This window comes from Stegodyphus dumicola, chromosome 10 (genome assembly GCF_044657685.1).
Source record: "Stegodyphus dumicola isolate Sdum_Otavi_A_Nest chromosome 10, ASM4465768v1".
NCBI lineage: Eukaryota > Metazoa > Arthropoda > Arachnida > Araneae > Eresidae > Stegodyphus > Stegodyphus dumicola.
The window spans coordinates 15,647,723-15,671,292 of record NC_140777.1 but is presented as its reverse complement, the minus strand read 5'-3'; the positions used below and the strand labels follow the sequence as shown (position 1 = coordinate 15,671,292).

The 23,570-nt window shown below is 29.2% G+C and overlaps 1 protein-coding gene across 20 annotated transcripts in view; it reads left to right on the top strand.

Moving 5' to 3' along the window:
- LOC118193846 (bromodomain adjacent to zinc finger domain protein 2B-like) overlaps positions 1–23,570 on the top strand; it is a 356,880-nt gene that overhangs the window by 283,165 nt on the left and 50,145 nt on the right. For 15 of the 20 annotated variants that reach the window (XM_085824642.1, XM_085824639.1, XM_085824657.1 and 12 more), the window contains 9 exons: positions 2,964–3,005; positions 6,047–6,112; positions 6,401–6,463; positions 11,197–11,274; positions 13,887–13,998; positions 17,992–18,134; positions 19,331–19,435; positions 21,000–21,109; positions 21,230–21,304. In XM_085824642.1, the coding sequence (XP_085680768.1) occupies positions 2,964–3,005; positions 6,047–6,112; positions 6,401–6,463; positions 11,197–11,274; positions 13,887–13,998; positions 17,992–18,134; positions 19,331–19,435; positions 21,000–21,109; positions 21,230–21,304 (794 nt within the window). The remainder of the gene's footprint in view (positions 1–2,963; positions 3,006–6,046; positions 6,113–6,400; positions 6,464–11,196; positions 11,275–13,886; positions 13,999–17,991; positions 18,135–19,330; positions 19,436–20,999; positions 21,110–21,229; positions 21,305–23,570) is intronic. The other 5 variants (XM_085824650.1, XM_085824648.1, XM_085824652.1 and 2 more) reach the window with 1 other exon arrangement.

The following is a 23,570-nucleotide window of genomic DNA, read 5'->3' as shown; positions in this document are numbered from 1 at the left end:
ATTTATTAATGATTTACGCATGCACATTTGATTTTTTCTTCCATAATAACACATGTGGAGATTTTCACTTAAAAATTCCGATTCTTAATTTTACTTAAGCAATAAATAAAATACCTTGTTATGGAAACACAATCATGTAAGAATAAATTTGTGAGATTAATAATTTGGCTTTGTAGCTGAGTATCTACTTGACATACATCTCAAACCGAAACATTCACCTATTTTATATCCCTGATGCCGACTTGGCGAGTCATTATTTATTATATTTTGCTTTCATCACTGCATGTTTATCAATACATGACAGCTTCAGTAATAACTCATGCTATGATGTCTAAACTTAGTAATTGAATAACAAGAGTATGGCAAACTTTTATGCTAACATTACACTTAGCAATGATAATAGATTTTTAAATGTTCTAAGAAATGTTGATGAGGAAAAATTCAACAAAATTTGCTTTTTGTATGCTAAAAATAGATTTTGTTAATGAAACTCATAAGCCAAAAAATTACATTTAGTGCTATTTTGATTAAGAATAACTGATATATTATTTACCATAAACCCAGAAACGGCAGCAGAATATGTCGGCATCGGATGGCAGAATTTAGGGAAGACACAATTTTTAAAATTTGGGGAAGTGCCGAGCTACAAAATTAAGGGATGAGAAGTATTTATGATTTAGGGAAAGCACTGGGATCCAATGTTTAGGCACGGTGAAAATTTAGACCTTAAGAAAGCACTTTGTAGCAGAATTTAGGACTCGTAGAGACTGCACCAGGCAGTATTGAGCACCGGCCCTAGATAAAGCCTTAAGTATATGTGGGAGTTTATTCAGGACTTGGATATTAGTTTGAAGTATGTGCAAGAAATAAACATAGGTATAGTAAATAACTAATACAATTCAGGCTTAATTCCAGTATGCTATAGGAGCAAGACAAAATTTAGCAAAACAACATAGCTTTTGTCACCAATCTTGCGATATACAGCCAGTAATGTATAATGGACGCTATTAGGTTAGGCTAAAATTATCTTTTCTGATTCTAAGGCATTTCAATTAATGTAGCAGACTGTGCTGCTCCCTGATCTTCTAATTTGATCCACCTTATTATTTTTTGCAGACTATTATTACGGCAATTTTATAAAAACTAAGCTTGAACTTTCGATTATGTCGAAAAGAGTTTCCAATTCTGGAGTTGCTAGAGGATTCACAAAGCGAAACCATGTTTCAATGCCTATTAAACAAAAAGCGGAATGGCTGCAAATGGAATGGCTGCTTACATTAAAAGAAATGTTTAATAAAGTAAATAAATAAGTATTAAGACTTCTTTTGTAAATTTTGATACCCTTTAGATCATAATTGTTCTTTATTTCATAAATTACGATTTTATAGTTTTAATTGTATAATTTCTGCATGCCATTTTACCAGATTTAAATTGATGATCTATTATCCAGAAAAATCCCAAATCAGGAATCGCCGAAGTCCCGACCAGTCCGGATTTTTGACTTTGTACTGTTTTTATTTTATTTATTATACATTTATTCACCTTCAGTATATTATCATACATTTTGTATTATTCTTCACTGTACAATAAATAAAGAGACTTTGTGGAATAAAAAATAATCAGTCATTTAATAATTGTTTCATCCAGAAAGTTTTGCATTTTTTTGACAATCAGTACAAAGTGAAGCAGTACAAAAACATAAAATTTTATTCAATCACATGAGCACCATTTCGTTCTAGCACTTTTTGCCATTTCTCTGGTGGCTGGAAATTTAGAATTTTTAAAAGTTACTTATAACAACGGTCTCAAACTCAAATTGCATGCAGGTCGGAATGCACAATCTGAAAGTAGATGAAGGGGCAGATTTTTTTTAAACAAAATTAAAGAATTTATTAACAAAATAAAAAAATAATTTTAAGTAAATTTTAATTTATCAAAACATACATTAAGAATTATAATAACATCACAAAGGGAAAGAATTCACCTGAAATCTAAAGTTTGGTACCTATAAGACTTTTGTTGATTACCCTTTGTAATTCAAATATATTGACAAGCTAATATAAAGCTAATAATGCAAGTTAAATATTAAATTCTTAGATTGACATTTCTTTTAGATAATTCTAGCAATTAAATAACTTACTGTAATTTGAATTAAAAATAAACAACTTATGAAAGCTTTCCAAGTTTTCAGAGAAAATTTAACAAGTAGGACAAAACTTAAGAATAAATAATGGCAACCTAGTCTTTTTAATCTCATTTATTATTTTTTCTTCAATACATAAATAAAAATATATGTGTATTTGTATGTGAGTGATGATTAATATCTTTACTTCTTGCTGTAGCATGAAACTTGGCGGTGTCTCAATTCTAATCAAGTTTGTAGCCTTGTAGAGAAATTATAGAAATTATCTTCTTTACAGATTGTAAATGCTCATGGGTCATTTGCATTTTTTTCGTTTTAATTTTCAGCTGTTGGGAGGGGGACTCTTTCCAAGCCAAGTGATTATTTTTAGTGCAAAAATTCATTACTTGAGCATATTTATTTTTTGCCAAGTGTGAATAAAAGTTAAAAAAAGTCTTTATGTACAAATCCTTGAGTAAGATTTATATCACATTGTAATTAGTTCTATTTATAAATTTTCTGGTGCTTTATTTATTCGTTTTTGTTTTAATAAATTAAAATAACACAAACTTGGATTTCAAATAACTAAAACTTTAAGTCATTCAACAGCACATTTGTAACAAATACATAATTCAAATGTTTTCACGGGCCATATAAGATCACTTAATGGACTGCATGGGCCATTAGTTTGAGACCGTTGACTCATAAAGTTATCTATTGATGTATGTTTCTGGTGTTTTACAGATTTTACATCATCATCTAATGTGATTTCTGGGTTGTTATTTTATTTGTATTGCTGTTAGTAATATAAAAATCTTTTTTTTTTTTTTTTAACTATTAGGAAATGCAGAAACGTAGGGAAATGCTGCTAATGGTTGATTTGGTATGTAAGAGTTATAGGTGTTTTGTATGCTGTATGTTTGTGTATACTTGTGTTGTACAAATGCATGTGAATTTCTGTGAAGACTTATGCTCCCTTATGCTTCTTTATCCTGTAATTTTTCTCCCTTCAACTTATAATTTCTAAATTGTAAATTTTTGTTAAAAGCTGGCATAAAAATTATTCTAAGAAAAATAATACTTTATGTTCTCATTAATATTCTATTAATGTAAACATATTGTTTTCCTACATTTTTGCATTTTCTTGTTTATATAAATTTTTATTCTGAATTTTATTCTCTCACTAAACACTATCCCTTTATGTAGCAGTGTTAAGTTTTTATTCTCTGTGTATGTGCACTGCATGTTGTCTTTCTCTCTTCTTAAAAAAAAAAGAAGTTTTATTAGCCTCATGCATTGCTTTTTGAATTTATTAGCTATTATTTATGAAATGTTATCCAAAAATTTAATGTTATTAGTATTTGATATTATTGGATTGCAGTGAGAATTTATGTTTTTATGTACTGCTTTATGTCTTCTTGTCATATATTCTTCTATAAATAAAAATATTATAAGTTTATCATCTTCAATATTCACATTCCTGAGATTTCCCTTTATCTGATTTTTGTTAATTTCATTTTTAATCAGTTCAAAGTAATAGTTTAAAAGCCACTAAAATTCCCTTCATAGATTTTGGCTTATTTTTAGAAATTAATCTTCTGAATGATAGTTATTATTAGATAGTCTGATAAATTTAACATAATATTAAGTAAAAATTGATAAAAACTTAAAAGAAATAGGTATTACTTTTATAAATAAACTTAGTGCCTTTTTATGCTTAGAGTTTTAAATCATTAATATTTGTTAATTAATTTTTCTACTAAGCGTATCATTTTGACAGCTAAGTTTTGAGAAGTAACTGTTTTGACTTTTCTCACATATTATTTATTTTTTGTTTAATATGTGTATCTGTGTCTGAAAAGGAGATGTGTGAAATCCCTTAAGATAATGCTAGGTTATCTTTTCTTTGTTTATTTAACTTCTTTATATAAATAAAGAAATAATTAAGCCATGAATATATCGGGGTTCGCATGACCCTTAAAAGTCCTTAATTTCATTGAAAACTGGAAAAAGGTCCTTAATTTTACTCATCAGACATTTCTGACCATTATTTTATGACTGCTAGTTTGGGTGTGAATTAAAATTTCAGAGGAATATCTTTTGGTGATGCGTTGACCAAAAGATATTCATATATTTGGTTGGTTAACGTTTGAATTCTTTTAAAATTATGTGGCTCTAAATTTGGCAATCAAGATCAGTTTGTACACGAAATTTTTTATTCAGAGATTTGTGAAATTTTGATGATTTTTCTTACAAACATAGTGGCATTGATAAATATCATAAAAATAATGATAATTTATAAAAATTAAATTAAAGTGTAGTCAAAATTTTCTTGTGGCTCTTAGTTCCATTAGTTGTATACTTGAATGTAATAAGTTCTTGTGAAACTCGGACAGTGTATGCAAGCTCAAAAATGTATTCTTGCTCAGAATTAAGCTATAAATGAAGTTTTGTGTGAAAAGCATAAATCTTGTTAATAGCTGATCTTTCATTACTTTTGGAAACACAGTATGTTATTGGTTGGTTGAATTCTTTTTCAATAAGAGTTTGGTAGAGCTTCTTAGAGATGATTCTGAAATTATTTCTTGCTTTGTCTATTTTGTAATAGTGTACTTGGCCTTATGCTCAGAAATTTTCTTTTTTATCATTGGTCAATGAATTAAACCTTTAAAAATGAATTCTGTTAATTGCTAGTGTGAGCTTAAAATTTCTTGTTACCATTCCATAAAAGTATGAATGGGAAGACTTAGTTTAAAACTAGTATTAAAAATGAGATCATCAGTGTTGCCTTCAATGCTTTTAATGCAAAGAGGAAAAGGAACTGTGCTTACTGGCGTAAATTTAGTTTCTTTTCCATACTCTGTCTTAAGGAAGAATTATTAAGAGTATCAAGATTGCCATTAATAAGATGGTATTAGTAAGAATCTAAAACTGGAGTTTAAATTGGATCTTAACAATATCAAGATGCAGCTACGTCTTCTTCTTAATGGTTGGTAATCCAGTTAGTGTTTTAGTATACTTGAAACAAACCTGCGTCTTCGACTCTATTGCAGTAAAAAGGGTTTGCAGTTTTTCAAAAAATATTTTGAAAATTGATATTATCAAAGTAAGAATGTAAGAAGTTAATTTTACAGAAAAAAAGTTGGTAGCTGTCTTTTTTACTATTTTAAGTTTAAATTTAACAAAATCTAAAATAAGGTCTTTAGTAATTGATAGACTATTATAAGCATTCTTGAAATAATTTTGAAGAATATTTAAAATTGAAAAATTATATAAATAGGACTTAAAAACAGTATTCTGCATAATTGCTGCAGAGATGGCATAAAATAATTATTTGCTTAGTTGAGATGTTAACAGGCAAAAAAACAAGCTAAACAGACAAAGAGTGATAAAAAAATTGAAATATACTCAAATTTAAAAAAAAATAATTGAAGTTTCTGGAATCTAATAAATTATATATATATATATATATTATTTTTTATTCATAAAGCATTAGAAAACCCTCATCAAGAATTTAAAAATAGTTCCAAAATTTTGAGAAAAAACTATTTAATATCTTCTCAGCATAAAATAAATTATATTCTTTAACATCAGACTGAAATTTCTGAATTGCATAATATGATTCAATTGATAAACATCCAGTTTTTTAATGAGATGTTTAAAAAAAATTATTAAGATGCAGTCCGTACCATGACTATTAAAAATAGGATTTATTTGCATCTCTAACCTTAAGTCGCCTTTTCTCTCAAGATTAATTTCGTTCATAGGAATTTTCTTGCTCATGGAAGAATTCTATGTTTGAGCCCATTCATTAAGTGTTAGGTACAAGCTGTTATAATAACCCTTTCATCTAGCCAAAAAAATAGTTTGTTTAAAAGTTTTATTATTATTATTTGTAATTAATTATAAATGTTACTATTTCAGGAAAGGGAAAGACGGCGTCAGCATATGATTTTAGTTAGAGCTCTAGAAAACAGAAAAAAACAGGAGGTATGTTTCTAAAATAGATAGATCTCTTCACTAACTTGTTAATGTTATTCCAAAATGTTGTTATGTATTGTTAACTTTTAAGGTTATCAGATTATTGCATTTTACAGAAATTCTGTATAAAATTTACATTATATTATATGTAAGAACATTTGTATTAAAGAAACTTTGAAATTTTTTATATTGATTTCTGTATATTTTATTTTACTTGGGCAGTATTTCAAATGGAAATTTCTGACATAGTATCTGCTATCAAGCATTTTTGTCCTAACTGGTATTTTTTATTCTTAGGAGAGAGAAAGGAAACGAGAAGAAATTTTGTTTGAAAAAAGAATAAACAGAGAAAAGAAAATGGTAACTAAGAGATATTTATTATGCATACTCCTTGCATTTAAAACATCTTAAATTCCTCTAGATTGATATCCCATTGAGGGTTCTGGAAATTTATGAGAATTAAGTAATTAATATTGCAGTATCTTTTCAAATTTTATTTTTTAAGTATTAGATCATCCGAAATGTTCCTCTTTTTTTTTTTTTTTTTTTTTTTTAGTCCAAATGGGCTATTTCTCTGAGGGACTATTGTTTTCATTTTGCAATTTTGCATCGAATCACTCAAAATGTCTATTTCACTTTTCAAACTGTTGCCACCAAATATTATCATCTTGTATTATATTTGAAGAAATTAAATGATGAAGAATCTGCATAAATGTATGTATGTTTCTCATATTGTGATAAAACAACGGTACGTAGAGCCGTCAAATTTTGAATGACGTAATTCTACTGTGAATATGGGCATCTGGAAGGCCAAATTTGGAATTTGTTTTATTATCAATTTCATATTTTGTAAAACTTAACGAATTTTTGATTAAGAAACTCAAGGATTTCAAAGCGAGTAATGGCAACGCTGTACAGGAAAAACATTTTTATCTCCGGCTCGTGAGACTATTTATCTGAAATTCTCAAGATATGCTCAATTTAAAACTATTTTGCTATATTGTTCTTGAACTGAATTTTATGGTTTAAGTTCGAAGAACATGATATTTAATAAATAATGGTAACACACAAAATGTTTAAAAAAAGAACGTAATTTAAAATCTGAAAACTTTCTTTCCTTCTCTCTTTTTTTTTCTTTTTTTTTAAGATTGCAGTGTGTTCTTCTAATTATTTTGTTTGATAAGAAGTAACCTTCATTGAAGCATATGTTTAAATTCAGTCTTTTCTGCTTCTTTTGCATAATTCTAGCATGTGTTGTGAGATAATTTTTATTTTCAATGCATTGCAAAGAATGGAGAACTAAAAAAAAATAATTCTTTTTTTCCCTTATTATGCTCTTTTAATATTTTTCCTAACAAAAGTTTTCTAGCCAGGCTGCTTGTAAAATTATTGAAAATATATGAAAAAAATCCTGTTTCTTATGATACAGTTCAAAGATACCTCAAGAAGCTGAAGTTCAGAAATTTCAGTTCAAAGATAATACCCATTCTGTGCACCCATCCTCTGTAAACAAGGACTTATTAAAGGAAGCTATTGCTAGATATTCACATTATACATATCAGGAACTATCAGAGAAACTAAATATTTCAAAAAATACAGTGTATGGTGGGAAGAAAATGGTATTTAAACCATCGTTATGTATGGTTACCTCATACTTAGTAGAATATGCTGAGAGTTTTGGGAAGAATCTCCTTTTTTGAAATGGCTCATTGCTGGGAGTGAGAAGTGGATACTACACAGTAATATTACAAGAAAAAGGTTATAGGGTAAGGAAAAAAAAAAAAAACCCTCCTTTAGTAATATCAAGAAAAGAGTTATATCCCAAAAACTAATGCTTGTGTATGATGGCATTACGAAGGAATTCCCCTGCTTGAATTCTTGACAGCAATTGAGACAATAAATTATAAAAAATAATGTGTCTAAATGGCATTTTGAAAAGCAGAAATCAAATCAAAATGCCTAAAATTTGTCAGTTATCAAGTGTTGTCTTCCATAATGACACTAAGCCCCATGTTTTAATGAATGTCGATAAAGATTATTTGAGTATGAATAGGATGTTTTGTGTCACCTTCCGTATTTACAAACTTTGTCCCTTTGAATTTTCATCTCTTCTAATCACTTCAGAATTCTCTGAATGGCCTGGAGCTTACTTCTTTGGAGACTGACAAACAGCGCCTTGATAACTTTTCTACAAATAAATCTAATGGCTGTTTTTTAAACAGGATTTTCTAGTTTCCAGAGAGATTGAAAAAAAGTCATAGAACTAAGTAATGTGTATGCAATTTAATGAATTTTGTAAATATTTTCGTACTGCTTCATTTGTATTTACCAGCAAAATCTCACAGAACTTTTCAGATGACCTACTATGTCACAGTTACATTCCAACTTCAACATAGCTGCCAACTCTTGTGGTTTACTGTCATATCTCCTGGTCTCCCAGTACCCCACCAATCTCCCATTTTTTAAAACTTTTTTAGCTCCTAAGGCAAATATTCCTCAGCAGTCAAAATAATGAAACTCAAATTATGCAAATTCTGTTGTCCCACTTCAAGGGATTTTCGGCATAATTTTTCTCATTAAATTTTATTTCATATGAACTGTCTTAATCTTCTAATCTAATTTGTAGGGCTTTTTTATAAATATTACTACAGTTTTTAATCAGTTAATATTTGTATTTAATTGTGTTTACATTAATGTATGATGCAGTACTAAGTTTATCCGCAAAGCAATATATGAATTAATTATTAGTTCAAAGGGGCTTTGTCCCTAAGGGATTATTGTTTTCTTTTTGTGATTTTTCCTCAAAGCACTCTGAATGTCCATTTCACTTTTCAAACTGTTGCCACCAAATATTAGTGCCTTGTATTATATTTGAAGAAATTAAAATAATCTTTTCAGATTTGAAGTTTGGATTTCTAGGGTATTTCATTTATGCTGTCATGCACAGTAATGATATTTTCAGTAGACCAGCTGGATCAAGGGCGTGGTGCTTTAATGTGTACTGTCAAACTTAGATCATCAGATTTTCTTTATTGATCTACACACTATTGTTTCATTAGGTGCACGTTTCAAAGATTATACAAAACTTCTTAGTAGTCTGTGTATAACACTTTTCATTGTTATAATGAGTTTTCACAATCAAAATCTGATGTTCCTTTGTGTAACTCTCAATGTATGCTAAGCTAGTATTGGAGGTATATTAAATTCAACACTTATTGGGTCACTTGAATTTCAAGAACACTTAGAAGAAACAGATCGGGGATATATATGCATGAACAATACATGAAACAGCAGTTGATAGTTAGATACTTTGTTATTGAAGTAATGCCAGTAAAACAAGAAAAGGGAAAAGTACTGAAAAAGAATAATTTTCTCTTCTTATTTAGCTAACTGTAAATCCTGCTTGATTGTTAACTGTAAATCCTGAACCATAAAATGCACTTCTGGCAGAATCGTATGCAAGTGTTTACTAATCCTCGTTGCATATGGAATGAGACCCTTCAACTGGTCTTCGCATCATGTCTGTGTGCATGTACAGACACAGCTGTAAAAACTGTAGAATTTTTACAATAGTAGTTCTTAAAAGCAGTTCCGCTGTCTACTAGACCGACCTCCATCCTTTTTGTGTGTGTTATGAAATAGTCGAGAGAACAAATTCTAAGAAGCATCAGACGAGACCATTGCTCTGATTGTCTTAAAGATAGTTTCAGTTTATGGTAACATGTGCCCTTTCAGGGGCAAAATTTTTTTTAATTTAGAAAATTTGGTTTCATTTTCTCAAAACCGCTGCTAAAATTGAATTACTTCTTAAAGCTGATAACAGATGTCAGCACTAAACCTTTTTGGGCATCCATTAATTGATATGAATCGTTCAAAAATATCTTGTTTTTGTCATTATTCATTTTGGGCTATTTTAAGAACAAAAAACCCAACAATTTTTAATTTTTCCACAATATATTTTATAAGCAGGCATCAATGATTAATGAAATGTCCTTAGTTCACACAAAAAAGTAATGGAACCCTTTTAATGTTGAATGTTTTCAGCGCGGTTTCAGTATGAAACCACCGCCCCTCTGAGACATCGAAAAAAGGATCAGATGACGCAGTCGCGAGATTTATTACAGCTGTGTTTACTGCTTTCGGATCACTGCTGTAAGCAGTTGCATCATATCATCGTTTGAGTTTCTTCAAAGATGAGGATTTATGGAGCTTTTGAGAGAGGGAAAACATTTCTTATTTTTTACAGAGACACAGAGCACACTGAAGAACACTCACAGTTGCGTTTTTATTCTGCTTCTATTAGCCGTCGCTTTTCTCATTCTTCTAGTTCATAGTAAAATATTTGTATACATCTAAATTTATTTTATTTCCAAATATAATTGTCTTAGTTTTTAACATAATTTTTAAAAATATTTCATAGTTTTAGGTAAGTAATTTAGTGCATTATTAGTTACTTTTGTCTCTTCCTATTTAAAATTTTTTATTTATAATTAAAAATGCGTGTTTATGCAAATATCACTTACTTCATTAGTTGTTCAGTAATTTACTAGTATAATCTGCAATTGTGGGTTACGTTCAAATACTTTCCAGCAAAGTAAAGATAAATAAGCAAATTCTTAGTCTTAAATGCTCTAGATGGGCGCTGGTTTCAAGGCGAAACCAGTCCCCATTCCATAAAGGGAGACGAAAAAAATTTTTTTACACTCATTTATGTTGTCTATAGGACCATTGCATGTCATTATGCTTACTTTTTCAGAACTTTTAAAAAATCATAACATTGCGCCCCTGAAAGGGTTAAGCATTATATCAAAGAAGTGCAGTTGTTTCTTTTTTACCTGTTTTCATTTGTAAATATCTCAAAAACTTTTGGTGCTCCCTTATGTAGTAATAGTTATATATATCAAAAATTATAAATATATATATAATATTATATCCTCATATATAATATACTAAATACATATGTATTTATTAAATTCTATCAGATTTGTATTTATTGAATCTATGTAATATTATATGTGAGGGTATATAATAATATCATAAAAGTACTTTTGCTGTTCATTAATATTTTTCATGTCTCTGTTTATTCTTTCCAGGAACAAAGGCGAATGGAGTTGGATTATTTACGAGAACTAAAGAAACCAGTCGATGATATGATGCTGAAAGATCTCATTGTAAGTGGATAAAATTTTTGTTTCATTGAGACTTTTTCTGCAGTAACTATTTCAAAATGGCACAATAACTATTCATTACTGTGCCTCTTTGAAATAATGGATATTTATATATTATTGCAACAACTTTGATGTTGTTTGTTAATTTTTTCAGAAACAATAAGAATGGTGACTTAAAATTTAAAAAAAAAAATTATATTGTAAATAGATATGTATTTATTGAATTCTATCAGATCTTCTCAAGGAGGTTCTAGCGCAATGGTAATGTGCAGAATGCATGAGCGAGTCATAACTACAGTATTTATTTAAAGATGAGCAGTTCGTGTTCGTGGCATTACAGACAGAATTTTTCTCTCCTCCACATTGATTAAAACATTGTCTGCATGTAGCACCATCTACAGTCAAAAGTCGTTAATCTGGACTCGTTGGGACTTCGGCGATTCTGGATTATAGATCATCAGTTTAAATCTGGTAAGATGGCATGCAGAAATTATAAAATTAAAAATATGAAACCGTAATTTATGAAATAAAGAACAATTATGATCTAAAGGGTATCAAAATTTACAAAAAAAAAGCTTAATATTTATTTGTTTACTTTACTTTCTTCGCTAACGGAAATGAATTATAATGACGAGGAATTTGATTTAAATCATACAAAGATGGAGTACATCGAGATGAAATTCTACTTTTAGTAAGGAATTATAAGCCAAATAAAATAAAAACATCTGCCCTGAAGATAAGAATAGTGCTGACAGATCAACTTCCAATTCATTGCACGCCGCGGCGTCCCCCCCCCCCCCCCCGCCGCAGAGCAGCATGAAATTGATAAACAGATTTCGGAATGGTTAGATAAACAAAGGATATGCCTTTATCCATTTTTTGCAGCAATTCCACTTTTTGTTTAATGGACTTCGAAACATACTTTCGCTTTGTAGATCCTTTACATATTAGTAAATATATATCGTAAATTCTATTTGACATAATCGAAAGTTCAAGCTTACTTTTATAAAATTGCTCTAACAGTCTGCAAAAAATAATAAGCCGGATCCAATTCGAAGATTAAGGAACAATGCAATCTGCAACGTTAACTAACTGAATTAGATAATTTTAGCTTAGCTTATACTGTCCGTTATACATTAAACGTGCATGCGCACACACATATTCGCAGCCGTAAAGGTCCTACGTGCATGCGTCAAGCCGACGCATACGCAGAAAGTTTGTAGCTTTGAGGTCCGGATTATGGGTGTCCGAATTAATGACTTTTGACTGTATACATAAAAATTCTCTACAATATTATTATGTACATATTTTATAATTTGTACTTTTCCAAAAAGTTAAGATTCATCTTAATTTTTTGTTTTATTTATTTTAATGGAAATTTTTCCATGGCTGCTTTAAGAATAAATTCAAAGCAGACGTTAAGTGATTTTATGGGAAAATACTATATTCTTGCAGAAATTTTACAAGAATTTCTTCCATTGCAGGCAGATCCCAAAAGCACGTACAGTAGATGCTGCTTAGTGTGATTGCAGTTAATGTTTTCATGCAGATTGTCAAAGTCTCGCCTATTTATATGCAAAGCTGTAAAAAATACATCACATTGTGATTAATAATTGGATTAATATGATAAAAATAATATAGAATAAATCTTTAAACTAAAATAAAGTCACCAAAGGAAAAGCAATGTCACCAAATAAAGTAAAAATGGGTTTTAAAAATTGACAAATGGCAGAGAAGTGCTGGAGAGAGGAATTAAGTTACAAATATCTTAGTTTTGATTTCATTCAACCATTTAAAATTAAGCAAAAAAGCAACCTTATAGTTTGGTTTAGATTTTGGGAAACTGTCAATTTTAAGGGCGATCAGAGAGGTCTTCAGTTGAAAAAGCATTTCTGCAGGAATTTTTCCTGACCCCACCCCCTCACATGAAAATAAACCTGAAAACATATATACCAAACTAAGACTGCTTTTTTTGCTTGTTTTTAAATTTTACATTGGCACTTTCTCTTCCAATGAGCTTTTGCTTTAGACATTATGAACAATTTACAAACAAATTTTTCTGTTTTCGTAATTAAAATGCTGTGAAATGAATATGCTTCTAATAATATATATATTAAATTAGTTCATTGCTGTTTTGAAGGGCATTTTTTCTCATTGTTTTATATTATCATTCAGTTAATGCTATCAAAATAGCTTTGGACAAATATGATTACATTAAGCAGCACCTAATATAGTATAAAATTGAGTTTGATACCAAAAAAAAAAAAAAAAAGGTCATGATTTTTCCATAAAACCATTTGAATAAAACAAGAGAAAAAAAGAATGCATATAAATAAGGCATCAGTGCGTGATTCAACTACAGAATTATTATGTGCATCATTATCAGATATTTGGCACACTTTGTAAATTTGGTGACCTTGTAGCTATGTTGGTTGAGTTAATATGTATATATTAATAAATGTGTATGTTCTGCTGATTTTGAAAATGAAATTATGTTGGTAACTTATGCCTTATTTTTTAACTAACTGCATGATGTGGAAAACATTCCTTCCTTTTTTGAAGTAGTTGAGAGTAACCATAGCAAAATTTTTTATTTCTAATATTTCTTTTTATAGCCTCTTCCAGAATTAAATCGAATACCAGGGGTCAAATTATGTGGCAAAGCATTTGCTGATACTTTGATGGTGTTTGAATTCTTGCATAATTTTGGTGAAACATTAGGATTTGGTAAGTACATTTGTTTTTCCTTCTTATTATTACAATGAAATGTGTCTGAATGTACATCACTGTTGAGATTTGTCTTCGAATCTTTTTCTCTCTTCTCAGTCAATTTTTCTTTCTCTCTCTTTTTTTACTTCCTTGTGTAAAGTAAAGGAAGTATTTTAATCACAAAAAATTCTGGCTGTCATATTTCAATGAAAATATTCATCTTGACCACTATTAAATGCAATTTAATGATGTTTTTGCATGATATCTGTACATATGGACAGAATAAAGGACTTTTCCTTCAAATGTGTTATAAAATTGATTCAAAACAGATCAGAAGAGATCCATTCGTGACATCTGTATATACATACGTATGTATGTATCTTGCATAACTCAAACACAGGTAGCCTCAGATTGTTGAAATTTTGTATGTAGGACTGCTTATATTAATTGTGCACCTCCCTTTTTGGTTGCAGTCAGCCTCACCAAAAGTTTATATATATATGTATATATGTATACCTACTCTGTTATTCGGCTGGGTGAGCTCAATTTTTTTTTTATTCTTATATATTGGTAAATTCTGCATTTTTTTGCTTTAAAAGTGATTGAATTATGCTGTTATCTTCCTGTTAAAGTTTTTATGCCTTTATTTAATCTGCATGCAATAGTTATAGAATTATCAACAATTTAAAAATTGTTTATGTGCAGCTAAGCCTAATTTTTGTTTACCATAGCAGCCATATTTGTTTACATTTGAAACTTAACAGAATAGAGAATAATGGTACCAGAAGTAAACTTTCAGTTTTGTGCACCGAAAAAATCTGCCTTGTTGCCTGCTGGACAAATTGCATGTTTTTGTGTAGAAACTCTAGTTTTAATTATAAAAATTGTTTTTAAGTGTATTTGGTGTTTTATTTTATTTTATTTTATTTTATTTTTCTATATTTTTAACTTTTTAATGAAGATATTTTGAGGTTTTATATATTTTTTCCTTACTGTGAAGAACTGAATTAATTGAATTAGAAATCTGTCTAATGAAATTCGAGGAAATAAGTCTAAATGAAATGCAGCAAACAATGTGTATAATCTAATATTCCGTACAAGAAAGTCATGTGGTGCGCACATCAGATTTTTTTATATATATGAACATGTAGATTTTCCCCTTAAGTGCATGAACTCTCTTATTTTTCCCATTAATATATCAAAAAGTCATTGAAAATTGAAATTCCTTCGATTGCATTTCGATTTTTAGAACAGAAAAAACATTATGTTTCTCTGTTATCTTTGTTTTTCTTTTACTGTCTGCTGTTCTGCACTTTCAGAAAAAATACTTCTGTTGTTAATTAATCCACTAATACTTTTTCTTTAAAATTGTATCATCAGCAGTATCTTTAACAATCTTAAGAACTGAAGTTTTGTTTTCATTTGTGTATTAGCTAAAAAAACATGTGGTGCAAAATTTGCTTATATTGGGGGGGGGATTTTTAAAAACAAAACAAATTTTAACATTGAGTTCTCCCTACCCTTTTTTTGTGAATTTTGGCTTTTTTAAGGTCATAAATGATTCATTATTTCAGAAACAACTATTTCATATTTTTGATTTCTGCATGTAATTGTACTCGATTTGAATTGGTGACCTAAAATCTTAACATTCCATCAGAGATTTTTTAAAAAACTGCTGTATCGTGGTGTAGACGACATCAGTCTCTCTTGGAATGAGATGACCAAGAAATGTTTGAAAGGAGTATGAAAGAATGTATGGCTGTAGTTCGGCGTAGATGGTGATGTAAGCAAATCCATTGTTGAATGTTAACAAAATTGTCAAGCTAGCTAATATAACTCATGGTTGTGTGATATGAATTTTGAAGGATGTGGAAGCATTATTGCAAATTATAATTGGTGAATGTCCTTGAATTTGGTAAATGTCCTTGAATTAGTAGAACAGTAAGCGCTTAAAGATGTCAGAATTAGTATTTCTGAAGTTCAACTTCAGAAACATTAAATTTTGATAGAAATTCAAAGGCAAGATAAAGTATCATTAATGCAGTGTACTACTTATTGAAGGAAACAGGCAAAACAATCAATGTTAGATGTCTTCTTCTTAAAAGAAAAAAAAAAATGTGAAGTGAAAAGAATCCTCATCAGAAATTTAATTCAAACTTCATAAATTTAATTAACAAGAGAAGTATTTTTTCCATGAATGTTTGAAAAAAAAATCGATATTAGCAATAAACAAGTTTATAATTAATGTAAGAAAAAAGTATTTAACGATACATTTTACGAAATTTAAAAAAAAAAAAAAAAAAAAAAAAAAATCAGTCTTCTTATTAGTCCAAAGGGGCTTTGTCCCTGAAGGACTATTGTTTTCGTTTTGCGGTTTTGCGTCGGACTCATAAACGTCGGTTCACTTTTCAAACTGTTGCCACAAAATGTTAGAGTCCTGCATTATATTTGAAGAAATTAAATAATGAAAAATCTGCATAAATGATTGTCTATTCTCGCATTGTGATAAAACAATGGTACATAGAGCCATCGAATTTTGAATGACGAAATCCTACTGCGAATATGGGCATCTGAAATCCCAAATTTGGAATTTGTTTTATTATAGATTTTATATTTTGTAAAACTTTAATGAATTTTTGATTTACAAACTCAATGCTTTAAAAGCGAGAAATGGCAACGTTATATAGAAAAAAAATACTTTTATCTCCAGCTCGCAAGACTGTGTATATCGGAAATTCTAAAGATATGCTTAATTTAACATTATTTTGCGATATTGCTCTTGAACTGAATTTTATGGTTTAAGTGCAAAGAACATGATATTTAATAAATAAAGGTAACACTCAAAACGTTAAAAAAACGCCCCTTTGGACGTAATTTAAAATCTGAAACATTTCAGTTTTTTTTTTTTTTTTTATCTGTTGTGTTCAATTTATTCCCATCATTTACATGTTAAGATGACCTCATGTAATGCTGTTTCCTTTAGTGTGGAAACTTTTGCAGAGTCTTAAGAAAACTAACTCTTTCAGTCCTAATGGGCACATGCATCCCAGAGATTAGATTTCATACCCGTTTTTGGATAAAAGGGTAAAATGGGTTTTTACATTTTCAGTATTTTTAAGGAATTAGGGAATAAATATATGACTAAAGAAACCTGACAACACTTTTAGATTGCAGATGGCACACTTATGTTTTTGAGCACACCTATTACTCAATTTGTCTACTTTTTTTAAAATTTTACAGTAAGAAAAATTATATTTAAGGCATGCTTAGTATGAAATAGGTCTTATTAATAAGTAATTTAACATTTTTAATGTCAGATTTAAGAAATTTTGAATAAATTCTTTTTGTGGGATATATTGTCCCAATCATATTTAACAGAAGGCTAATATGTCCCACCGGTGATCAAATTACTACATGCTGATGCATTATGTTTGTGTTTATGAAACATGTGTGAAAATTTCTGTTGTATATGAACTAGTGCATGTGGCAGAGTTTATGTTTTGTAATATTCACATAATATAGAACCATAAATTTTAGTTTGGGTTTCTGAGAAAGGGTAATATCCTAGATGATTGGGACATATAGTCTCAGGAGACTTCTAGGAAACAGGAAAAGGTGAAACTTATATTACACTTCTTTTAGTATATCAGCATTAAATTAAATTACTTTTCATACTTAAATTTTAATCGTTCAAAAGTCGGGTCGAAAAGTGATAAAAAACAAAATTAGCCAAACAACACAAAGTTTACAATATCTAATTGAATGTTAAATTATTTTATACCAGAATCATATTTATAATTTGTTCAATAGCCTGAATCATGCTTTACAAAGTGAATGTAAATCATTTGGAGTTTTTTGAAATAATGTCCCCCTGTAATACAGAAATTTCTGATTTTTGTGCAATAACCTCACGGTTTTTCATATTTCATTAATCGTAAAGTGACTGTAAAACTGCTTAAAAAGACTTCAGTGAATTCTAACAGTTTTGATGTCTTTGTATTTAATTTATAGATATGGATAGTTTGCCTACTTTAAACACTATGCAGATGGCACTGTTAAATCTTGATGAGAAGTGCGAAGAAGAATTACTATCTGTACTTCACCATCTTCTTGTTTGTGTAATTGAAGATCCAGGTGTGCCACATAGTCCAGAGGTAAGCATATGAACTGTATAGTTAAACAAACGGCTAACATTTTTTAAAAAATCTCTTTTTAAAAAGCATTTTGTTTACAATATTAAAGCAGTTAAGGCTTGTATGTGTGTAATTCTTACTACAAATTTGCTATTTTTTTTAATTGAGAGACTGTTGAACCATAAAAGAGATCATTGTTATGCACATTTCATATGCATTATGCACATGCATTATGCACATTTCTCCATTTTTGTTAATTTTACTGTATGAAAATCAAGAGGGAAAAATAGTCGGGAATAAACTACAGGTAACTCTCACAATATTATTTACATTAAAGAAACTTAACTGTAATAAGAATGCATATTAATATTAACATTGCAATAACTAATAAGATATCTTCATTTTTGTATCTTGAATCTGACCCTGCTTCTTCTTATTATTAAATGGGTTTGTATTGTTGTCCACTGCTACACTCTGGGCCTCAAATCATTTGTATCTGCTGGAATTGTTGTTTGTGCCATCTGCTACAGCGTGCAGGTCATAGGCATCATCATCATTCTGTCTGTCTTTCTGTGTTCAGTGACCTTCAGAACCATTAAAGCCATTAAACATCCTCATTTTCTTGAAGGTTGTTCTCTATTATTGGTCCAATAATCAGAACCTATGTACCAATAATCACTACATGGAAGAATCCATTTCACAATTTAAAGTACTTGTTTCTTTAAAGCCTTTAGAAAAGGGAAATTTTTATGAATACTTTCAGAAGCTTATGCCAGAAAACTAAGGGGAAAATATGTAAAATATGGTATTTGTTGTTTTAAAAGAGGTCAAGGATAGTTTCTGCAATTTAGAAAAATTTTAAGATCGTACAGAAATGCATTTCCTAGTGTCAAAAATTAAAGTGATTCAAAATAGTAATTGATTTTGAAAAAAATTGCCAAAATCGGTGTATTATTTTAGAGATTTTTTTCGATACATCTCATGTGCAATCATGGGAGCAAAAAGCTTTAATGGGACATTTCTTTGGAAGATGATAAAATGAGATTTTTCACTGCATATTTATCATGCTGAAAATGGGGCTGTTTTGAATAAGCCTTTTGTTGAGTACAGTTAAGGAGCTTATGAATTAATCTGCAGTTTAATAAGTAGTATTCATTTCACAATGAATTATAGAATTTTAAGTGTTTATTATTATTTATTTATTTATTTAATTTTAGGCAGCTACAGTTTTGGGTCAAAGCCTGAAGGATGCTGATATAACAAACAACAATGTGTCAGAAGTTTTGAGGTTATATTTTATTGCTCAAGACAAGAGAAGCCCCGTGAGTATATTTTAGTTAAATTTCAAAAGTTGAAATTCCAAACATAATTTTTAAAATAATGATTGCAAACTGGTGTCAGCACCCAAATTCTTTTATGTCATCATTTGAAGGAGTAGGGTGTATAACACTTCATATTATAATCCTCACCTCAGAAAATGTACACTTCTTTCAGCAAAACAAAAATTCAAAGTAAAATGCCTTTTATAAAATGTAAAGAACAAAAACACTTGCTTGGAAATGTGTGTTGGTAAAATAATCAAATTTTGTGTGATTTTAGTACTGATGATATGTGTTTAAAAATGTATTTTAATATTGGTACTTCCCCATTTTCACAGCCCTCATCATAATGCATTAATGTTATTGCCTAGTTCATCTAAAATGAAGTCCATAAATTAAAAATTGTTTACATTTTAAATTTATTTATTTGAAAGAAAACTTATGGTCTACTTGCAGTATTAAAAAGCATCTCATCACAGCTCTTTATCTTCTTCAAGTATTTGTAAATCAAAAATTATAATCATATATTTGGGAGGGAAAAAAAAAAAAAAAAAAAAAAAAAAAACAGATTAGCATGTGGCCTGCTTACAGCCTTTCTTCTGATCAGTGATTAAGTGATCTTTTTTGGTGTAAACTTCAATCCAACTTCAATTGCAAGAATCGTATAAATAATGGTGAATATTACGAAGATTTACAGAAATTGTGTTGCAAAATGAACAACATTGCACGAAGCAGTAATTATCTTACAGAACTGCAATACCTATCTTTTTAGCTTTATCTAAGTTTTCTTATATATAGTTGTGTACAAATATGAGATATAAAGAAATTACACATAGTTAAATTATGTCAAGTTGGTGTTAAACCTCTGCAATATTTACATGATTTTTGCAGGTACAATATTTACATGATTTGTCAAAATATTTTAATTGGCTAGTTCACTATTATATGCATAGAATACACAACTTCTGATTGACGTTCTTTTGATTACAATACACCTAATTATCACACTGAGAGAACCCTTCCAAATAAATTCATTTCCAGGAAAAAGTCATTAATTTTAAGTAATATTTAGTAATTCTAGAAAATGTGTTTAATTGCAAAAGGTTTCTTCCTTTTAAAATTTAAGACAGCCAAGGTATATAATAGGTAAGCCAAATTCTTAAATAAACTTAATAATACAATATGGCGAGATATAATATATGCATATAAAGAAAAATATCTGTTAAAAGTACAATAGGTAAACAGAATTATTAAACTAAATCAATTTAATATGATATGGCAAGATATAATATAGTCATGTAAAGAAAAATATGTATTTTGACAGCCACAGTGAATAGTACCATTCACCTCTCTGTTTTGTTTAAAATAAAATCTGAAATTTTCTGGTTAATTGAATGTCAGATAGTAAAGTTTTCACTCTATTATTATTTATTAACTAAAGTGAACATTGATGATGCTGTAAAAAGAAATGTATATGCATTAAAAATAATTTTTAAAGAATCCTTAATCCTAGTTTTTCAGAATTTGTTTAATTTAATTTCCTCATAAAATCATTATTTTTTAACAGATGCTGGAATGGTTGCAGACAAAGCCTTTCTTATCATTAAATGCCACACAGAAAGCTGAAATTATTGCATTTCTTTGTGATGAATTGCTCACCAGCCGATTACTCACCAGGTAAGTTTAATATTTAAACATACTGGTACATTTTATTATATACTTTTTAAATAAGCAATGCAGTTATTTTGCTGTATACATGCAATTTATGTTGAAAGTAAAATGCATATTTCTTTTCAGGCAAATAGATAGCAATATTGAAAATGTTAATGTTCTTCGAAAGGACAAGTGGCTCGTGGAAGGAGATTTGAGAAGGTAAGCTTTGTATTTGTATATTTCTATTAGTAAATAATGGAGAATCTGTATGTAGGTATGCATGTGCCTATGTTCCTTGTATTGTGAGAAAATGGTGGCACTAGCGCCACTAAATTTTGGAATATGGCAATCCTCCAACTGAAATCTGAAATGAAATTTTTGATTTCCAGTTTTTAGCAGAATAATTTAATGCTAAGCAGTTAAAACACAAATTATGTTTGTTAATTATTTCTACTCTATTATTTACAGATAACTTCTTGTAATTAGAGCACTAATACAAAGCATGATTTTGATTGCAAATAACACAATTTGAACTTTTAACATCTCTTAAAAATACTTTCAGTATTGCTTTTTCTGGATAGCCTTTACGATATGGACTGGAAGTGTTTTTAAGAATTTTTGTGCAGAAAGTGTAATAAAGATCTATTTCTTTTGCTAATGCAGATGGACGAAACCATTTCTCTGCTTGTTGAATACTAAGTGTGATGCTAATTTTTTTTCCAACAGTAGAAAATATTTTATTTGATATAATAAGGTCATTTAATGCTTCAAAATCTGATATTTTTCTTATACTTAAATAATAATTCCGACTCGTGGTAAAATGTGAAGCTAACTGTATAAGTTTCGTTTTGCTGGCATGTTAACATGCTTGAGGGGTGGGCTGAAAAATTTCATTTTCTCATAATTTCTTAACTTGTCACCGTTAATCTAAGTGATTACATTAGAGACTCTTTCATCTAATAAATTTAATAGAATCTACAATTTATATTTATCAGAGATAGTTTTTGTGAGGAAAGCCTTTTCTAATGATTAAAAGAAAAAAGCCCAGCCTTCTGGCCTAGTAGGCACATTTATAATAAAGGTTCTTACACTTTTCACTAAGGAATCTAAAGAATGATGAATTTCCAGATTACTCTCACTTTGATTTTCTACTTTCGTTTCTGCTCGTAATTTTGTAAGCTCTCTTTCTGCTCTTACTCTTTCTAACTTAATCTGCTCTAAGTTAAGTAAACTCTACTGTTTACTTGTATGATCTTCAATCATTGTATGTATTAATTCTCTCTAAATTTCTAAAATTAAGTTGAATATCTGTTCGATAATGTTTATTATTTTTGATCAACTCAGTTAATTCAACAATTGTTGCTTTTTCAGATACAATTTCTCCTACCTGTGGGGCTATAAGCCTAAGATTCCCTTTTTCTGCATTTCTTTTACATTTTACTAAAACAAAACAATTAGAATTCATAAAAGTTACAATTACTTCAGAAATTTTGTTCAAGTCCTCCAGTCCTAAGGACCAACAATATAATGATGATAGCTCAGTTCAGTGGACTGTATATATTATGTTTATTTAAATTCACAACTTTATATTAATGCATATTTTATCTCATATATTACTACAAGGAATCCTGCTCGAGAATCCTGGATTTCATTTAGCACGCATTCTCACTCACTCTTTATGATACTCTCTTTTCATTAACACTTTGAGGCAAAAGGTGCATATGCATCTTTCAACCTCACAGTTATGCCTGAACAATGACAAAGCTCTCAGGAGCTATCTGCGTAAGGAGGAAAGATGCCTTTATGGAGGACTTTCTAAGAGAAACTTTCTCATATACACTATGCATGGAGAAAATTTTGAAAATGCTCATGCAGCCAGCCATTCTCTGGAACTCAAATATTAGACCAAGCAACCAGTGTTCAGCGAATTCATCGATCAGCTGCTGGTGGGCCAGCTTTGTAAAAACCATTATTTCCTGTTACTTTATTTCCTTGGTAATTGTCATCAATGTCATGACCTTTATTTTAGATTATGTTTCAGTTTTCTAGTTTCTTCATTTGCTAAATAATTACATTAACTACTATTTTTGGGGTCATATTTACCCCACATATTTGAACTTACATGTCCTCATGTAAGTTCAAATTTCTTGAATTTCTGTGCACAGTTTTTCATTGGATTTTTTGATCTTCAACTTTTTCTTTTTAAAGATGCAACAAAGTCATTTTCAAATATAAAATGAAACTTAACAAGATGACTCCTTTCTAATGAATAAAAAATGTTTCAGTTTGTCAGAGAAAAGCAATGTTTAATAAAATTTTATATTTATATGAACAGATTTTTATTATATATGGGTTAAATTCATTTTTTTTAGATTAATGCCAACAATTTTTTGTATTCTTAAATTTTACAGAATTTTACACTGGTTTTGATAAAAAAAATACTTATATGATTACAAGACATGCAAGTAATAAATCATTTATGTAT